The sequence below is a fragment of the Cryptotermes secundus genome, unplaced genomic scaffold, assembly GCF_002891405.2.
Source record: "Cryptotermes secundus unplaced genomic scaffold, Csec_1.0 scaffold395, whole genome shotgun sequence".
Taxonomy (NCBI): Eukaryota; Metazoa; Arthropoda; class Insecta; order Blattodea; family Kalotermitidae; genus Cryptotermes; species Cryptotermes secundus.
Window position 1 is genome coordinate 567,508 of NW_019742967.1, and position 18,907 is coordinate 586,414.

Sequence of the window (18,907 nt, forward strand, 5' to 3'; positions counted from 1 at the left end):
CAGGAGCGAGTCGGCGCCGCATATTGACAGGCACACAAAGAGCAGAGGAGAACACAGGCGTCTAGTTACGGCGGAGATAAGACGCCGGTTTCCCAGCAACGCGAAACACGTGACTGCGCCACTAAAGAAAGCGGCTGATAAGTACAGACAGAGATACTAGCAACCCGGAAATGGGTAGAATGCGGCCCTGGGGCCTGTTGCAACGTGCGGAAATGTGTTTTCAGTTATATATTGTTTAACGACGCTGTCAGCATGTGACACTACATAGCGTAGGTTGTAGCGTCACTGCCGAATAATTACGTAAGCTGTGAAGTTCTCGCTGTGTGATTTGAATTCCACTTTCTGAGTCCGTTGAAACTCAACCGACGTTTCAGAGGAACATGTTGCCTCCATCTCCAATGTCTGCTTGCTACCTGCTTCACGCTGGTTACTTGCTTGGCTTATCTTTCGAACCTGAAGAAGGTGACATGTTCTTCCGGAACGTCGGTTGAGTTTCAACGGATTACACGGCGTCATATCCCAGAATAATAACTTGGAAGGGATGTGGAAGGAGCATTAGTGGCCTAATTTGAGATACTATCCCAGCATTCGCTTTCAAGAATTGGTCTTGCTGATAGGCTCATACTCAGCCGGTTCGGTTCTTACGCGGCCCAGAGTTTTCATTTTCGTATTCACAAAAGCCCAGGAGTCAGTATAGCGACTGGCTACGGGCTGGACGGCCGAGTGGTCGGAGTTCGAGTCCCGGTATGGTCAAGCATCTTCTCTACTCGGCAGAGTCCAGACCGGCTCTGGGGCCCACCCAACCCCTTATCCAGTGGGTATCGCGGACTCTTTCCCTAGAGGTAAAGCGGCCGGGGCGTGAAACTGACCACTCACCTCCAACTAGTGCAGAGGTCAAGTAAATGTGGATCTATACATCCACTCCCCCATACGCCTTCATGCCATAATGCGTAATTAGTTAAGCACAGGGACAACTTTACCTCTCTTCACAAAAACGCGTCACTGTTTCGTGTTCACAGTCGAACACAATCCACACTGTCCCTTAACATTCCTCTTAAGATGTATGTTAATGTTACCTTCCCTTCTACGGCCTGGTCTTGTAGGTGATTTCCCGATCAGCAGTTTGTGTGCATTTCTCGTGTCCCCTATACATGATAGTACGACGGAAATGTGAGTTCTGTCGGCCGCGGTGTGTGTATTTTCATTCTGTGCTGGAACAATTAGACCGACCCGAGGTTCGTAGGTATGAAATGATTATTAACAATGAAATTATGTATTGTGATTATTTATAATTCATCTGGCTCACGATTTACAAATTATGGTAACATTTTTAAGCACCCTACGCCTATTGCTACAAATTAGGCAGTCACGTGACGTGTAGTGCACAACAATATACACTTTGTGTCAGCCAAGCAAATGAGGCACTTTATGGCTACTGTGAGATTTAAAAAGGTCCAATATGGAAACTGGTTTAAAAATGGTGTCTTCAGTAGAAGAGGCTCTATGTGGAGAGAGTTACTCTGATGTTCAGCCCTTCTGTACATGTCTAGATACAAAGAACATCCGAGTTGCAGTGACCATGTTTCTCAGTCCTCTTCCGTTTCCGCCAACCAGATGTCTGAAGTGCAGTCTCCCCCGGGGTACCTGCAACATGCATCTTTGTGTCATCTCTCGGGCAGAGTTTACACCAGCCTCTGTGGCCTGGTGGCCAGGGTTCCTGCCTACAGATCCAGAGGTCCCGGGTTCGATTCCCGGCGCTACCAGATTTTCCGAGAAGTAGTGGGTCTGGAATAGGGTTCACTCAGCCTCGTGAGGATAACTGAGAAGCTATTTTAAAGGAAATAGCGGCTCCGGTCTAGAAAATCGAGATTAACGGCCGTGGGGATCCGTTGCGCTGACCACGTGACACCCTCTATCCGCAAAAGTTGGCACTAACTTCGCCGACAAGCGGCGGTTGCTCGGTCGGTATAGTTCGCTTGCCGACCAGAAGCGACAGAGTTTGATTTGTGTGATGCCTAGCACGACACAGCACGATTCAATTGAGAGCAGGGCTCACCAAATTTACAGAACGTGACAATTTTCAGAAGTTGGGGAGGTGCAAACACGCAGATAGAATGGCACAGGTGTTCAGGTAACCGCCCTCTGCATAACAGGTTTTATATTAAGTTCACCTGTACAAAAGGAAATGACAAATATTCTTTCCCCGAGCTCCGTATGATTCATGAGCCACAGTTTGATCACGTGAGTTGTAGACCTTGCCTTGTTCGCGTAAATATTTACACCTGAGTGCTGGAGTGTCCTATCTCCGCTTTCGGGCAAAAATGAGATAAAGCACGTCTCTGCTACTCCGTGTCGTGTTGCACTGCGTCCACAGAAACCAACAGACCGATTTTGATAAAAACAGTAAGCCAAGCAAGGTACGAGCTCTGCTTACTTGCTTCATTCTAGACCTTGAAGAGGGAGGCAATACGTTCCACCGATAAAAAAACTTTTATCAGGCTACACGGCGTCACATCCCCATAAGATAGTAGTCTTGCTTGTTCTCTGCTTAGCTGCATATCGCATGAGGCCAGCAGCTTCTGGCTGAACGGTTGCTGTCTGAGTGACGGCGCCGTCTCCGGCGTCGTGACGTCAGCAGCAGCCTCGGCGTCGTCTTACAAGAACCAGAATTCACCAAACCAGTTTACTTGGAACCGGCTGGAGGACCCAGCAGTTGGGGCAAGAGAATTTTCTCGTCTCTACTGGGTCCAGACCGGGGGCCTGTTTACTCAGAGATAAAGCGGCCAGAGTGTCTAGCTGGCCACAAACGTTCTCTAGTACTGACGTTAAGAATGGGAGGAGCAATATCTCAATTTCCCACATTCGTCTTCATGACGTTAAACAGCATCCGTTGTCTGACGCCATCTGTTCGACACTTAGAGCAACTACGTCCTCCGTGGGTGCAAACATACGTGTATTTACATGAAACTGGTTTTTACGTCAAATATAACGGAATACAAATTAGATTTTGAACTTACGGGCAAAATTTTGACTTTCTGTACACACCAGTTGTGACCAACAGGTTTATCAATAGTACTTAATTCGTAGCTCCTGTCTCCATAGTATTTGCCTTACGCAAAATTGGGAGACCCAGGGATAGATGGAAGTGTAATATTAAAATGAATCTTACAGAAAGACGGCGTGGATCGGAATAGAGGACGGGCGGTGGCGGGCTTTTGTGGGCATGATAATGAACCTTCGTTTTCTGTAAAAGGCGGTGAGTTTTTTGGCCAGCTAAGCGGCTACATACAGGCGTGACCAGAGTGGTTTGAACGGCTGCTGTACTGCGATGTGGAAAGCAAATTATCACTTTTCCTGGATAGTCTCTTTCCATAAACAGAAGATCGCATTAAGTGGAGGAACTGTTTTGGAAGAGACTGTGGACCTGTCGTCTGACAGATTACTGATGAATGAATGAAGCGGCTACAAGCTTCTCTAGGACTCTGGCTCAGTGGCATTAGTTGCAGCTTCCCCAACAGTTGCAGCGACTCGAGCACTTCGCATGGTCTGAACGTGTACACCTTTCATTTGAACACGGGTCAACGGACTTCAGTTATTCCATTACGGGTTTCTAGATTGTCACCGCACACTCTTGTAGATGGATACCACTGTTTCGCAGGAACATACTGCCTCCATCTTCGAAGTACCCTGCCCTTTCCGTTGTGTTTCACACGTGAAGGGACGGAAACTGATAATGTGCTTCACGTGTCTTAACGCCAGAGGGGAAAATTCACCCCCACGGTCTGAACTTGATAACATCCGGTTCCCGTTTCTGTGGCCAGTGTTTATGTAATGGATATTTTATTTAAAAAAAGGGAAACGTCTCTACCCCATCTGCTGCGCTTTAATGGAGGAACAGTGTACATAATGCATGAGATATAATGATGGGGTTGAAACTGTTTCTGCACCCTTTCTTTTCATCTCCGTTTCGCAGGAGCAAACGAATGGCTGTTACCCTTCCTTACATGACGTTCTGGGCGGATCGTACAAAGCCTTCAGATATCCGTCTGTCTGTCTGTGCCCGTCTGGTGACGACAGCAAGAACTGCGAACTGGTAAGTGCTCAGTTTAGTGATCCGCTGACGGAGACTGCGACCGAGTTAAATAAACTCAAAATTACGCACCGTCGCCATGTTTGTAATTATTAACATTTAACGACATCTGATGCGTTTGCTGTATATCCCCATTTTCACGCGCCTCGCGCCAGCGCTTCTCTGGCGGTCAGGGTCGAACAGATTTAACTGTGTCCCTGTGCTTCATTAACCTCCATGTCATGAAGGCGTATAGGGGGGTGGAAGTATAGCTCCACGAGTTTTTTAACTTCATCTTTAGCTAGAAGCGAAAGGTGAGCTTCAAGCGCCGGCAGTTTTAGCCCCGGGTTAAGAACCCCATTAGTCATTTGATAGGAGGCTGACAAAAATATAACAATTTCTAGCTCCTGCCGAGAATCGAAGCCCGATTCTGTGGCCGTCCAAACATTAGTCTGGTCACTATAGTTACCGAACTATCCCGGTTACTTTTGTCACCAAACGGAAACTTTAAATGCCTATCCCTGTACTTGCTCATTTGGCCGTTCTCATGGAAGTTTGGATGACCTGTGAAACCCATATGGAACGGGTCCGGTGACCCCCCCCCCAACAGCACAACACTGCCGCCTGTCAGAAACATCAGGCAGTCCTCGAAATATGTCGCGTTGGCATGCGTGTTGTGATTCTAGGACATCTTGAACGGGACTGTACCTGATCTCATGTGCCAGGACAGGGCCGTCAGGCTCCTTTCCAAAATCCACCAGGAAGTCAGGGTTAAGGGTCAAGCCGCCCTTCTCCGTATCCACGTTGAGCATCACCAAGAATGAGCCCTTCCTGTAACACAAATTGTCACAACATTCGGTTAAAATGCCGCTCTCTCAAACCATACTCATCAGCGCTGCGAGTGGGCAGCCAGATTTTTAGTTTGGGGGCAGGGGCTACCAGAAGGTTTGCTTGCAAACTTCCGTTTAAGCCGTTTAAGATTATTGTCAGCATACAATAACGTACTCGTAAATATTTTTAAATATGTGTCCTACTGATTTTTCGTATATTCCCTCCTCCTTCTCGCAATTTTCATTCTCTTTAAAGAAATCTCCTTATTTGCCCCTCCTGTGTCCGAGCTGAGAGGCAGAGCGCGGCACGAAGCAGGCCTCCGAGCCAGTGGAACATCCAGTTCAACGCAGCATCGATTTTCCGATTACTCTTCCTGTTCAACTGTTGAAGTACCCCTTTCTTGAACATGATGAAGCGCCCAAGCCCGGAATGGTCTGGCCAGACAAATGCAAATCATTTTGTAGCTGCAACAAATACTTACTCAACGACATCCGGGTAGAACTGCTTGTCCCAGGGAGAGTAGAGAGAGGAAGTGACGTAGAGACGCTTCCCGTCCAGACTGAGCTGCAGCATTTGGGGTGATCCATAGAGGCGATGTCCTTTCAGGATTACAGGTTCCGGTTGTTCCTGTAAACATCGATCCCGTAACAACTGAACAACAAAAGCACAGGATCTAAGCAAGAATGTAAACAAAATATCCGGATAGACTTTGTGACGCCTTCTCTCCTATGGTCATGAATCCCGTGGGACTCGGAAACAAGAATCGCAGTGAAGAAAGCAGTCTTCTGGGCTTTGGCGCCGTGTATGGCGCCAAAGCCCAGAAGACTGCTTTCTTCATAGTCACCGCCGTGAAAGCCTCAAATCTTACAAGAATCGCAGTGCTGGCGAGGGCCAGCAGCAATTAAGCAGTCAAAAGATACTGATCGTCACTAACCGACAGTTCCTTGTCCTCCACGACCCTGACTGGCCCATCCTTCTGTATGCTGCCTCCCAGGAAGATCTGACCCACAAGACGAGGGTTCTGGGGGTCACTCACGTCGTACTGACGGACGTCTCCGTGTAGCCAGTTGCTGAAGAACAGGAAGCGGTCGTCCAGGGACAGGATGATGTTCGACATCAGGCCTGGTTTGAATTGAACCATGGTCAGCAGACGGAGTCTATAGCTAACCGAGTTCACCCCCCCACCCCCCACCCCTTCTGTGTATATTGGTCCAAAGACATGGACATGGTGTCTCGTATGCGAGTGGCCCTGACTGCATTACTTTGGAAATGAAGCTGACTGTTGCATGCTGAGCGCTAATAAAGCTCGTTTTGAGAAAACAAGAGCGTTCCCGCTAGTGCCGCCGCAGGGCGTACCTTTTGAAATAATTACAACAGGTAAAGTCCTTGTGCTTAACTAATTAAGCACTAGGGCATGAAGGCGTATGGAGTGGATGTATACTTCCATATTTTCGTGAACTCGGCACTAGCTGGAGGTGACTGATCACCTTCACGCCCCGGCCGCTTTATCGCAGGGGAAAGTGCCCCCGGTATTCATTGATTTTGTGAACTCTGTTCTGGGCCGGGATAGCTCAGTGAGTACAGGGACTACGCTACGAAATGAACGACCTTGGAATCCGTCAGTGTTCGATTCCCTGCAAAGTAAATATTAGTGACTGGTTACCATTCATCTCGGGCAGTATCCACCCGTCCACCTTCTTGGCAGGTATGTCGATCACGAGTTCCGCCGCCCACGTCCCGTCATCCTGCCGGAAGAACCTGAGGGCGAGAGAAAGGTGCACATGTGTCATTCTGAAGAACCATACGGAACACAGATACACTGTGCAGGCAGAATATATAGCAATTCAGTCCGTACCTCACAGGAAACACATTACGTCTCCGCTACAAAGCCCAACCGGTTAATGCTGTTTAGGGAAACAGTCGCTGTTTACCGTGAGCACTACACGGCACACACAGATACACTGTGGGCAGACTGAGGAGCTTTCAAAGTTGCAGTAGGTGGTATATTTAGTTACCACTGTGCTATAAAAGGCTAGGCAATGTTCTGTTTTGTACACTCCTTTTTTCAACCGTGAGGTGGGGCGAGACCGACTCCGCTCGGTACAGCGGCCATGTGCCATCCCCGAACGGGTGGTTGGTTGGTTCAGAATTGGCCGGGGAACCGAACTGTTCGGAGAAAACTCGCCTCAGTAACAATAGGTTCACCACAGATCCCACATTGCCTTGTCTGGCATCGAAGTCGGGTCACTGCGGTAGGAAGCCGTTGACTAATCGTCTGAGCTGTTTAGACAGGTTTACTCAAAATGACCCTTGAAGAAGTTTCCGTTGTATACAGGTTCTACTGCGACGAACCTCTCTACTGTAGCAGCTGCGTGTTGTGTGATGTGGGCACTCACCTGAACACTTTGGAGTACATCGCGCAGCCCACGAAGCCCTGGGCCTGCCGCGGGTCATGCAGAAACCTGATCTCCAGCGGGGTGATGCCTTGAGGTCCCAGGTCGATCGTCTGTACCAGGCGACGTTCCTTCCACGAGAAGACGTTCAGTGATCGCCCGTACAGCTCTGCAACACGCGCACCTGCCTCAGTGTTGAGGGCAGTTGCTATGGCAACAGACAGGGGGAAGTACCAGGGTCTCATTTCAGTCACGAGTGACTTCGGGGGGGCCTCATGTTGGCCAAACTGGTACTGCAGTTCCTTTTGTATTCCCCTGCTAACCACCATTGCACTATACCCGCCTATCACCGCCCCCTGAGCTGTGCTATAGCCCTGATCACGCAGCACATTATCATATCCTCGGGCATCAAGTTGGGGGCTTCATCTCTGTCCGGCGCTTTGCCGATTACAGAGGGAGGAAGTTATTTGTTATATACAGGGTGTCCCAGTAGGAAATACCACTATTCTGGGAGGTCACAGTATCGGTCATTCTTAGCGATAGAGTGTGTATGTACGTGTGTCCTATTATGAACGGTTTCCGAGATACAGCTGTTCACTGTACAGACACAAAACTGTTGATAAGAAAGAGATATTACGTGCTGTTTCTAATGCCGGTATTTATTGTTCAGTGACAAAGTTGGTACAGTTCACCTAGTACAATACATTTGCGAAAATTCCACCGTCAACATCAATGCACTTTGCAACTCGTGTGAGGACACGGCGTGCTGCTCGTCTGCACAGTGTACAGTGCAGTGAAATAGCTCTATCTCGGTGCAACTCCTGTGAGGACACGGCGTGTTGCTCGTCTGTACAGTGTACAGTGTACTGTGCAGTGAAATAGCTCTATCTCGGTGCAACTCGCGTGAGGACATGGCGTGCTGCTCGTCTGTACAGTGTACAGTGTACTGTGCAGTGAAATAGCTCTATCTCGGTGCAACTCGCGTGAGGACATGGCGTGCTGCTCGTCTGTACAGTGTACAGTGTACTGTGCAGTGAAATAACTCTATCTCGGTGCAACTCGCGTGAGGACATGGCGTGCTGCTCGTCTGTACAGTGTACAGTGTACTGTGCAGTGAAATAGCTCTATCTCGGTGCAACTCGCGTGAGGACATGGCGTGCTGCTCGTCTGCACAGTGTACAGTGTACAGTACAGTGAAACAGTTCTATCTCGGTGCAACTCGCGTGAGGACATGGCGTGCTGCTCGTCTGTACAGTGTACAGTGTACAGTACAGTGAAATAGCTCTATCTCAGAAACCGTTCGGAATAGGACACATGTACGTGTACATTTTGTTGCTTAGAATGACCGATACTGTGATCTCCAAGAATATTGACCCTTCCTCCTGGGACACCCTGTATATATGCAGACACACAAGTTCAGACATGAGAAAACTTCGTATAATGTAATCAGGAATGCAATAATTACAGTAGCATTTCCGCTGGGAAGCTGGGGGCTTCAGACCAAAGCAGGAAACGCCGTCTGCTCAGTTCCAGCGCGCTTTACCTTGAGAAAGTCATTTCTAGCTTTAATACGCCATAAACATTCCCAACAGCGCGCATGTAAGAAGGAATCCACGAGCCTGCATTGTCATAATCTCATCTTAGGCTCCACCCACTACATGAGCGAAGGTGCGTCATCGTCAGTTAGTGACGTAGACCGTTACGTCATCACCACAAAGTTACGAGCTTCTATTTTCAACATTCTTCCGATATTCATGTGCCGGTGGGAACCTCAGACATAAAAATTTGTCCCTGTACTTCACTAATTAAACACTACGCCATGAAGGCGTATGGGGGAGTGGATGTATAGATCCACATTTTCTTGACTTCGGTACTAGTTGGAGGTGAGTGGTCAGCTTCACGCCCCGGCCGCTTTACGCTCGGGAAAGAGCCCCCGGTACCCATTGGATAGGAGACTGGGTGGGTCCCAGAGCCGGTCTGGATGACGGGGAGAAAATTCTGGGACTCGAACGCCCTACACTCGGTCGTCCAGCCCATAGCCAGTCGCTATACCGACTACGCTATCTCGGCTCCTGGGGAAATTCAGACAAACTTATACAAAATTTTCCTCCGTACGGTTGGGTACAAAAAGTGTGACGTACCCTCGTTGGTAGGAGCCGGGACAGCGACTGGCTACCGGCTGAACGAGCGAGGGGTCGGAATTCGAGTCCCGGTAGTGTCAAGAATTTTCTCCACGTCGTCACGACCGGCTCTGGGACCCACCCAGCCTCATACCCAATGGATACCGCGGGGAAAGCGGCCGGAGCTTGAAGCTGACCATTCACCTCCAACTAGTGCAGAGGAGAAGAAAATGTGGATCTATACATCCACTCCCCCCCCGACGCCTTCATGGTCTACTTACCTACGTTGGCAGCGTAGATGGATTTTCACACGTGCTGGTCACACCCCCTCCACAATCCACATCTGGAAATGTGTGCTGAGTGCCGAAATGCTATTTCCGCCCCTGCAGCTCAGGATATCAGGGATCTGAAAGGAGATGTTAGTTCTGGCAAGTTGTATGTACCTTCATCCTGGGTGTCGGGAAGAACGAAACCTTTCTTGAAACTCTTCGGTGCCCCCCACTCCGAGGAAACCATGACGTCCCAGTGCGGCTGGTACCAGAAGTCGTAACCGAATTTGGCTTTCTGTTCGCCCTGCGTCCACAGGCCTGCAACAAGCGCACAGGATATCTGACAGGACAGATCTTGTGGCGTCGGGTTGATGCACGGTGTGGAAGGAAGCAGCCGAGATGTAATCGGATGAACTGAGGAAACCCAAGAGAAACCTCAGTAAAGATGTCCGGTGTCTCGGCCAAGATTCGAACCGAATATTTACCGAATACAAGCGAAGAGCATTAGTTCTAGACCAACAGTTAGATGTTTCAGCAATTTTGTTGTAACCACAGACGGCGTCGTTAAATAAACAATGTGTAATAATATATATGGGATGAGCGCGACATGCAGCATGCACTGCAGAGAGGAGATATGCATATTGTGGCACGTGGGCCCGTTGCCCAAGCGTTACTGAGTTACGACAGTTGGAAACAGCAACAGAGGAACGGTGTTTCCTGTGTCATCCGTGCCGAGATGTTACAAGCGGGCAGTTATTTGAGAGTCGACAGTTGGAACAATGACTTGGTTGTGAGACAGTCGCCAGCAGGTAAGGACGTGACCACAGAAGCACACAGAAGCACAGAAGACCACAGAATTGTTGGGATCCGTCACCGGGCAACGACTACTTAAGACAGAGCAGACTGAGAAGACTTTATGTGTGGTGTAGTTACAGTGATATTTGTAGTGTGTAACTCAGTGAGACTGACGTAGGTATTTGTAGTTACGTTCTCTAAGTGGTTAATAAATCCAGTTAACAATCCAAACCCCTTCTACAGTCACTCACACACGTGGCAATACATAATGTTAGCCGGGAATTAGGGAGAACAACCATTTGTGAAATTCAGGCGTAAATGTGGTAACACTGAACTGAATCTTAAATAAATCCTGGATAGTCTTAGCTGTGGGCTTTTGTGAGCACTATGACGAACCTTCCGGTTTCACAGAAAGCATGACATATCTTGAGCATTCCCAATTTTAGTTTCGAATGTCCTCACGGCGACAAGAAGTTCACGTTGTGTAAAAGTGGCCCAAGTACCCCTGAGCTCTCGCAGTATCAGGGCGGACAGACACAGGTGCTGGTCACATTCCTCTGAGCTGACACGCAGAATGTGGTAATAGGAAACTGAAGGCCATACAGGTCTATTTGAATACCTGACCACGTGATCCTACCGACCAGTAAACATGGAAATAAGGGCGAGGCACTACCTGTTGCCTCACGTCTCAGCTTCACAGCCTGGCCCTTGTTCCAACCGGGGCAGCTCAGTCAACACAGTGACTAGGCTAAAGGGTCGAGGAATCTTTCTTATGTGCCCGGTAGGGGCAAGAGAATTTTCTCTCCTCCACAGCGTCCAGACGGGCCCTGGGGCCCACGCAGCCTCCTGTCCAGTTGGTATCGGGGTCGCTTTCCCAGAGATAAAGGGGCCAGGGCGTGAAGCTGACTACTCACCTCCAACTAGTGCCGAAGTCAAGAAAATTTGGATATGTACATCCACTCCCCCATACGCCTTCATGGCGTAATGCTTAATTCGTTAAGCACAGTGACAACTTTACGTCTTCTCATGTGGTGCTTAATTACGTACAGGAGCAACGTCAGGTTCTGTTTTTTACTTGAACTGAACAGCTCAGCATACAAAAAGTTTGGGCGTAGAAATAAGTGGCAGCTTGTGTCGGGGGGTGTGGGCTTACTCCCCGTTTCCGAGGGCCCGTCACAGTGCACCTGGTTCGTTTTCAGGTCCCGGGTTAACACTGGCCGCGACCACTTCCTGTTCACCTCACTAAGCTGCCGACAGCCGTTGCCAGCCCCGTGTATAAACGGCTAACGTGCGGAACTGTCACAGATATTCATGTTTCAGAGTCACTTGATGCCTCTATCTTCAGGGCAGAAAAATAAGCCATTCGAGAAATCTGCGGGGGGGGGGGTAAAGATAAATCATGCAACCCTCGCCTATGCACTTCCTCGTTTTAATCTTCTGTTTCTGGCTTCTTCTCTAAAACCTTTAGCCTCGCCATTTTGGGCCCACTTCTCCCAAAGTTCTGCTGTCAGTCCCGCTTCCTGATTTTCATATGCCTGTTCCTTCGTTTTCGCGCGCGACATAGAGTTCTATCCCGAAGATGGAGGCAGAAGGTTCCTACGAAACGTTGGTAAGTTTATATCTGATTACACAGCCTCACATTTCAGGTGACGTTGCCAGGGGGGTACATCCAGAAAATCTGCTTAGAAACTTCTTGATCGTCACTGGGTATTCAGGTAGAATACATTTAAAAAAATAATTTTTGGTACTCTTGTTTAGTGTATTTCCTCCATTTTTCCCCCCCAAATCCAAGATTCGACACGCGTAGCTCTTCCCTTCGCCCCTTGCCTGCAGACTGTAATCTTAATGGTGGAACCGATAAGAGGGACGCTGCCAGGACCAGTTCACCCCGCTTGACCCCAGCTGTTCAGATTGAAGGCTGGCGACTCATAGGGGCTTAATGACAAACACGCGGATCATTGGAAATATCTGATGACTTAGGCCCGTACAAACAGCACTGACATATGTTTGCAGTCCGATTTCAGCCGCGTGATCCCCTTCTTTCCATCCAGCGTTACGCAACGGAACGTAACCCACAAGCTGAAAACATCGATCAGCAAAACATCTGTGTGTGTGTGTGGTTAACAAGACAGGAAAACGTGATGACTGTGCATCTGCTGCTCTTCTGATGACGCGTGTGGTGTTGCCGGTGCTCTTGTCCTCCACAGAGCAGGCTCGTGCGGCGGGAGTGTCTAGACTCTAGCCGGCCTAAATCATGGCCTGCCATCTATCTTGAGATTCTGTTGTAGCGTTCTTTCCGTTTCCTGTCTATTTTGTTTCAAGTATATCGCCTCATATGACTCAGTGACTGGAAATGATGAGTCAGTTAATGGAAGTATCCGCTACGTGAGTTAACAAATGGGGCGGTCGCATGAGTTAGTCGAACGAGTCGATACATGAGCTAGCGGAAGGCGCTCGTGCGTGAGTTAATAAATGGAGCGGGCGCGTGAGTTAGTCGAACGAGTCGATACATGAGCTAGCGGTAGGCGCTGGTGCGTGAGTTAATGAACGGAGTGGATACGTGAGTTAGAGTAGTGCGTGACGTGGATGTGACGTGGCGTCACGCAAAATCGCGGAAGAACTGGTGCGTGAGTTAGTGGAGTGCATGACGAGGATGTGACGTGGCGTCACGTAAAGATCGCGAAAGGAGCTGGTGCGTGAGTTAGAGTAGTGCGTGACGTGGCGTCACGTAAAGATCGCGGAAGGTGCTGGTGCGTGAGTTAGTGGAGTGCATGACGTGGATGTGACGGGGCGTCACGTTAGCAGTCAGACAACCGTTTACCTTTCAGCTCGAGGGTGTGCGCGTCGATGAGCAGGAAGTCGCCCTTGCCATTACCGTTCTTGTCACCCAGAACAGAGATCATGATCTCACCGGACGCCAGGCAGTGCGTCGTGTGGGGCGTCGCGACGTTCAGAGCTCTGAGTAGTTCCCCCTCAATCACCTGAGACACAGATACGAACTGAATTACTATATATTATTTAAATGGATTTAAGGACTCAGTCGTCCACTGGCCGGGAGGATGGATGGGCTTCAGGGCTGGTCTGGGCGCTGTGAAGAAATGAAGCCGTAAAGAATCAAACTCCGATTGCCCAGATCGTAGCCAGTCACTATACTGACGGAGATATCACATCTGCAGTATGGACAGATTTGAACTGACATAATGTCATCATTTTCACGCAAATATTTTCCGCTCGCTCTGCTTGCCACTGGCAGCAAACAAAGAAAGCTGTTAGCTGACTACGTATAACAAGATTACGGAGCGTTAATCTGTGAGGCAGTGCGCCCGGCTGCCACTGTCTGCAGCAGTCGTTACTGTGGTTACTGGCTTTGCGCCAGTGTTGCTCCCACCGCACAGTTTCGCGTCAGGTCGTCGTTAGGACCCGCACTCCGAGTCTACGGCAGTTGTTCCTCATATCTTTTTCTAGGGCATCCTATGTTACGTCTTCCGGTAAGATTGCAAGTATGACAGCCTCGATAGGCGTCACGGGGACACGTTCATATGAAATTTCATGAAAAACTGCCCCTACCTTGTGGAGACGGGGCGACTTGGGGTCTGTGCCGGTGTCCACGATGTAGATGCGGTCACTGCCCAAGGAGGGTAGCACCAGCTTGTCGCGTGTCTTGCAGGGGTCCCCGTAGCAGCTACTGCACACGTTCCACCCGGAGTGGTGCAGCTCGTCACCCACCGCGGGCATCTTGAGGCGGTGGATCACCTGAAACACGTCCCAAGTGTCGAACCTTCGGGTTCTGCTACCAGAGAGTCAGTTAATTAGTTTTGTCTGAATCGACTGAGGAGAAGCATCTCACCTTGCTGTACGTGGGGCTACTGGGGTCCACGTCTACTGTGGCCAGGTAGTCGGAGCGGTGCGTCTCCTGAGGGGTAGGCTGTATGCACGGTATGTACAGGATCTGTTCCCGCGGGCCGCGTCTCATGGCGTCCAGAGGACTCCTGTACCCCGGGCCGCATTGCGAACCTGCGCACAGTGGCAATGGAAGGATAGATCATGTACTGAACCCTGTGGCGTGCCAATGCACTGAAACACAAACCTGCAGCAGTGACGCCACTTCAAAACATTTCTGAGGGTGCGTCATAATCAGATTGTGGCCTAAAGCGTTATGTCATCGCTACAAAATTAATAATTCGGTTTTTCAGGATGCAGTGGGGAACCTAATTCGCCACGCTCGTGATCTGGTTAAACAGACAGGACTCCGTGCAGTTCGGTAGAAGTCCAGCGGCGGTTGAGAGGATCGTACCGCCTCCATCTTCAGGGTAGAATATCAGGCCGACAAGGAAACTAACAATAACTCTGCCGTATATTTACTCGCTTGAGTTACTCTTCGAACTTTAAGATGCAGGCGATATTCTCCCGAAACGTCGATGGACTTGTATCGAAGCACACGGCACCGTAACCCACATGATCATGAGAGTGACAAATCCAAAACAGGGCTTTTCTCCCGTAACGTTTGCCTACCCGAGGTGTGATGCGCCTCAAATGCCGAGGAGTGCAGGGCTACACACGCAGTACTTCTCATGGCGCAGCGCCTTGCTCTCTGCACCGGTCAGCACTGCACTGAGCCCGTCTTGCTGCCAGCCGCGTGGATAAACAGTGGCGCCTCGTTTCGGCGGGAACTGTCACAGATCCAGCGGCAGCAAAACATGTACCGCGGTGTCGCACGGGTGAATATGTACGTCCACTGCTTGCATCAGGCGTGGAGTTGCGACACTACTACTACTACTACTACTACTACTACTGCTACTACTACTACTACTACTACTACTACTACTACTACTACTACTACTTTTCCATCGTTCCGTATTCTAAAGAATAAAAAACACGACGTTTCGGAAACTGGATGTTTCCGTCCTCAGGTGAGGGGAAAGAATACACCTACTTAGTTGGACCCCTTGGAAAGAGCTAATCTATTTCTTGTCAATATTTTTGTCCAGGAGAGTATTTCCCTAGGATGCTTTCCATTGTCCGGATACAAAATGTTTTTACCCAGGATAGTACTTCATCTAAAGGCTTTCCATTGTCCGGATAAAAAAATGTTTTTACCCAGGAGAGTATTTCTTCTGAAGGCTTTCCATTGTCCGGGTAATAGATGTTTGTCCGAACGATGCGATAGTTCTGGACATTTCTTATTGTCTGAATAAAGGACATTCTTATCCAGTGAAAGTGATAGTCTCTTCCGGGCGTTTTTCGCCATTTAAATAAAACAAAACCTATCCGAACAACCATAACTCCCTACCAACGTGTTCTATTTGACCGGGAGAACTTTTTTTTTGTCCGAAACGTGTGAGAAGTTCCTTTGTTATGTTGTCTGTTACCTGGAACGAGGCAATTCGCCGATGTTCAAAGAAACATTTGTACCCTAACTGTAATTACATATGGGGGCCACCGCGCATGTGCAGTGCATGTACACTGGGGGCGGGAAATTCTTTGAGAAGAACATGACGGCCCGTAAACTGCGCTTATTGGCTCAGTATTTTTATTTTACGATCTTACACAATACGACGCATGTACGCAGAATGAAGTGTTCAATTCTACGTGCAAGGCGCGACTCGAGCATGCGCAGTCACGCACCTCGGGAATTTCTTCAGGGCGATCCAAGGTTTGTCCACCGCGTTGTGTGCCACTGATTCGTAACAAATAAACCAATATTACTGCATTAATATCTGTTTATNATGTGCCACTGTTATGCAACGGTAAATACAACAGATTCGTAACAAATAAACCAATATTACTGCATTAATATCTGTTTATTATGTATGTTTCCTACAGGTTTCGATCCAGCTGGATCATCATCAGGCAGTTTTCATGAAATGTACTGCCCGTTATTGAATTGTATGTCTAGTGTGGATCCATATTAGTGATCATTAATATAAATTTCTGTACTGTTCTTGTGTTCCTTTACAACCGAATAGTCTCAAAATGCAAAATGTTATACCGCACTCAAAGAGTTAAACAGTCCTCTGTGTTTTAGCGTGAAGTAGTTAGCTGAGACACTATGCTACAAGCCAGAAGGTCGCGGGTTCGATTCCCGATGAGTTCATTGGATTTTTTCAATTGACCTAATCCTTCCAGCCGCGCTATGTCCCTGGGGTCGACTCAGCTCCTACCAGAAATGAGTACCAGGAATCTTCCTGGGGGTAAAGGCCGGCCGGCGCGTAAGGCTGACAGCTATCTGTGTGGGAGCCTCGACGTCTCACAACCCTATGGGCCTCCACGGCCTGTTATAGGGATAGCTTTACCTTTCTTCATGTTTCTACTATTATGTTGAATACGGGGTTCATTGGTAAACTCTTGTTAACCTAAATTCTATATGTGGAATTGTTCAAGTGTGTTTAGTGCCTGGCCTTTGTTTTGAATGTGTAATATTTCTGATAGACTTGAAAGGATTCTGACGATGGTGTATATTGTATTTCTTTTGGCTTGTTTTGAACTTCATCCATCGTCTGGTATGTAGAAGGCAAAAGACCACGACGTTTCGGAGACTGCATCTGTCTCCGTCCTCATATGGGTAGGGCAGGATAAACCCACTCAGCTGGGCCCGTTAGAAGGAGCTAGTCTGTCCAGTGACCTGAGGACGGAGACATGATCCAATCTGTGCTACTTGTGTCCTGTGTCGAGTGTGTGTTGTGCGTATTTGTTTTGTTTTGTTTGTTTGTTTTTATGGCTTGGATATGTTCATTACATCGGACTTTAAATGAACGTCATGTTTGTCCGACGCATTTGAGTGGACATTCGTTGCATTTCAATTGGTACGTATACTCCAGTCTGGTTTTATATGTGCCTATTGTTCCATCTCTTGGTTTTAGATGGTTTCGTACTGTAGTAGTAATTTTGAAGTGGATCTATACATCCACTCCCCCATACGCCTTCATGGGGTAGTGCTTAATTACCGTATTTACGCATGTATAGGCCGCAGCACAATTTTCAGACAGAAATTATAGAAAAAATAATTTTCTTGGAATATTATTTCAGGAGTAGAACACCCTGTATTACTAATTATGAATATAATTTTTTTTAATGAAGTGTGATTTCGAATATTTCGAATATAAGCCGCACCCCAGTTTTCCTCTTGAATTTTTGGCAAAAAATGTGCGGCCTATACATGCGTAAATACGGTAGTTTAGCACAGGGACAACTTTGAACAATTTTGTCTCCAGGGCTGAGCAAGCTACCAGATATCCTCGTAATAACAATAATACTGATCCTGTGGAACAGAGTTACGTTTGATTGAATATAAATTTATCATCGTGCCCACAAAGGCCGACCAAGGACCTTCGCTTGAGGCAAAGGAACCCAGTTCACGCCGTATTAATTTTAATAGCATCCTCTCATCCACGCCTATGTGACCACGTGACTTGGTTGGGGGAAGCTTTCCAACCTAAATTCTGAGCCCCACTGTCGCGTATTTTCTCGTTAAGTACGTGAGGTAAAATGTAAGTTGTCCCTGTGCTTAACTAATTAAGCCCTACGACATGAAGGCGTATGGGGAAGTGGATGTATAGATCCACATTTTCTTGACCTCGGCACTACCTGGAGGTCAGTGGTCAGCTTCACGCCACGGCCACTTTACCCCCGAGGGAAGAGCCCCCAGTACCCATTGGATAGAAAGCTGAGTGGACCCCAGAGCCGGTCTGCACGACGTGGAGAAGAGAAAATTCTTGACCCTATCGGGACACGAACTCCGACTCCGCGGTCGTCCAGCCCGTAACCAGTCGCTATAGCGACTGCGCTATCCCAGCTCTTATCATTAAGCAGACCAGTAAGAAATCCTTTCATCGGATGCAAAATACTCACTGCAGTGCCAACTCACCTGTCTGTGGCGCCATGACCGATGTCTGCTTCCACACCCGATCAGAACAAGCGACTGACTGCGTGACTGCCTAGCGCTGCGGAGTACACCGCTCTGTTGTTGACCTTGAAGATTATGGCGGTCAAATGTCCCCTCGCCCAGTGTATGCATAATGTTGCAGCCTCATTTGGTCAGCAAAATAACCAGCTTACTAACTATATTGTGATTCAAACACGAAGGCAATGAGTGACTGCTTGTTGCGCAGGTGTAACTATACTATGATTCAAACACGACGGCGATTTGTCGCGGTGAACATCCTCTGTTGCCAGGTCGGGCATGCTCAGCATGCAGACATATGGCTCGCCAACTAGCGGTCATCGAGCGTCATGTGCCTACCGGAACATTTTACGATGGAAATACAGGATGTTTCACGACTTTGGGACGTAACTGCAGGAGGTGATTTCGTAGGTCTTTTTGATCAAAAAAGTTCATATAAAAGTGTGTCCGATTTTGGACGGTTACGGAGTTATGACCGTTTTTTCATTCCCGTACACGCCCTCGTGTGATCCGCGTCTGTCAGCTGGCTG

General features: G+C 48.5%; 1 protein-coding gene across 2 annotated transcripts; it reads right to left on the bottom strand.

Annotated features, from left to right (window-relative positions):
• Positions 1-1,264: 1,264 nt before the first annotated feature.
• LOC111873498 (methanethiol oxidase) lies at positions 1,265-18,447 on the bottom strand. Of its 2 annotated transcripts, none has more exons than XM_023868262.2 (11): positions 18,342-18,447; positions 14,325-14,491; positions 14,045-14,230; positions 13,299-13,458; positions 9,857-10,000; positions 7,297-7,462; positions 6,564-6,658; positions 5,835-6,022; positions 5,382-5,527; positions 4,778-4,900; positions 1,265-1,644 (listed from the first exon to the last, which is right to left on the bottom strand). In XM_023868262.2, the coding sequence occupies exons 1-11, from the start codon at positions 18,355-18,357 to the stop codon at positions 1,587-1,589; spliced, it is 1,449 nt and encodes a 482-aa protein (XP_023724030.1). In that variant the 5' UTR covers positions 18,358-18,447; the 3' UTR covers positions 1,265-1,586. The 2 variants fall into 2 exon arrangements, with proteins under 2 accessions (XP_023724030.1, XP_023724029.1); XM_023868261.1 differs by lacking the exon at positions 18,342-18,447 and adding an exon at positions 14,990-15,076.
• Between the last annotated feature and the right edge of the window lie 460 nt (positions 18,448-18,907).

Excerpts from the sequence above, each read along its gene's own strand:
- LOC111873498 (XM_023868261.1), bottom strand. The coding sequence starts at position 15,050 with ATGAGAAGTACTGCGTGTGTAGCCCTGCACTCCTCGGCATTTGAGGCG. Across the intron at positions 14,231-14,324 it reads GTAGCCCCACGTACAGCAAG|GTGATCCACCGCCTCAAGAT; the intron begins GTGAGATGCTTC and ends GACGTGTTTCAG. Across the intron at positions 6,659-7,296 it reads ATGTACTCCAAAGTGTTCAG|GTTCTTCCGGCAGGATGACG; the intron begins GTGAGTGCCCAC and ends TCTCGCCCTCAG.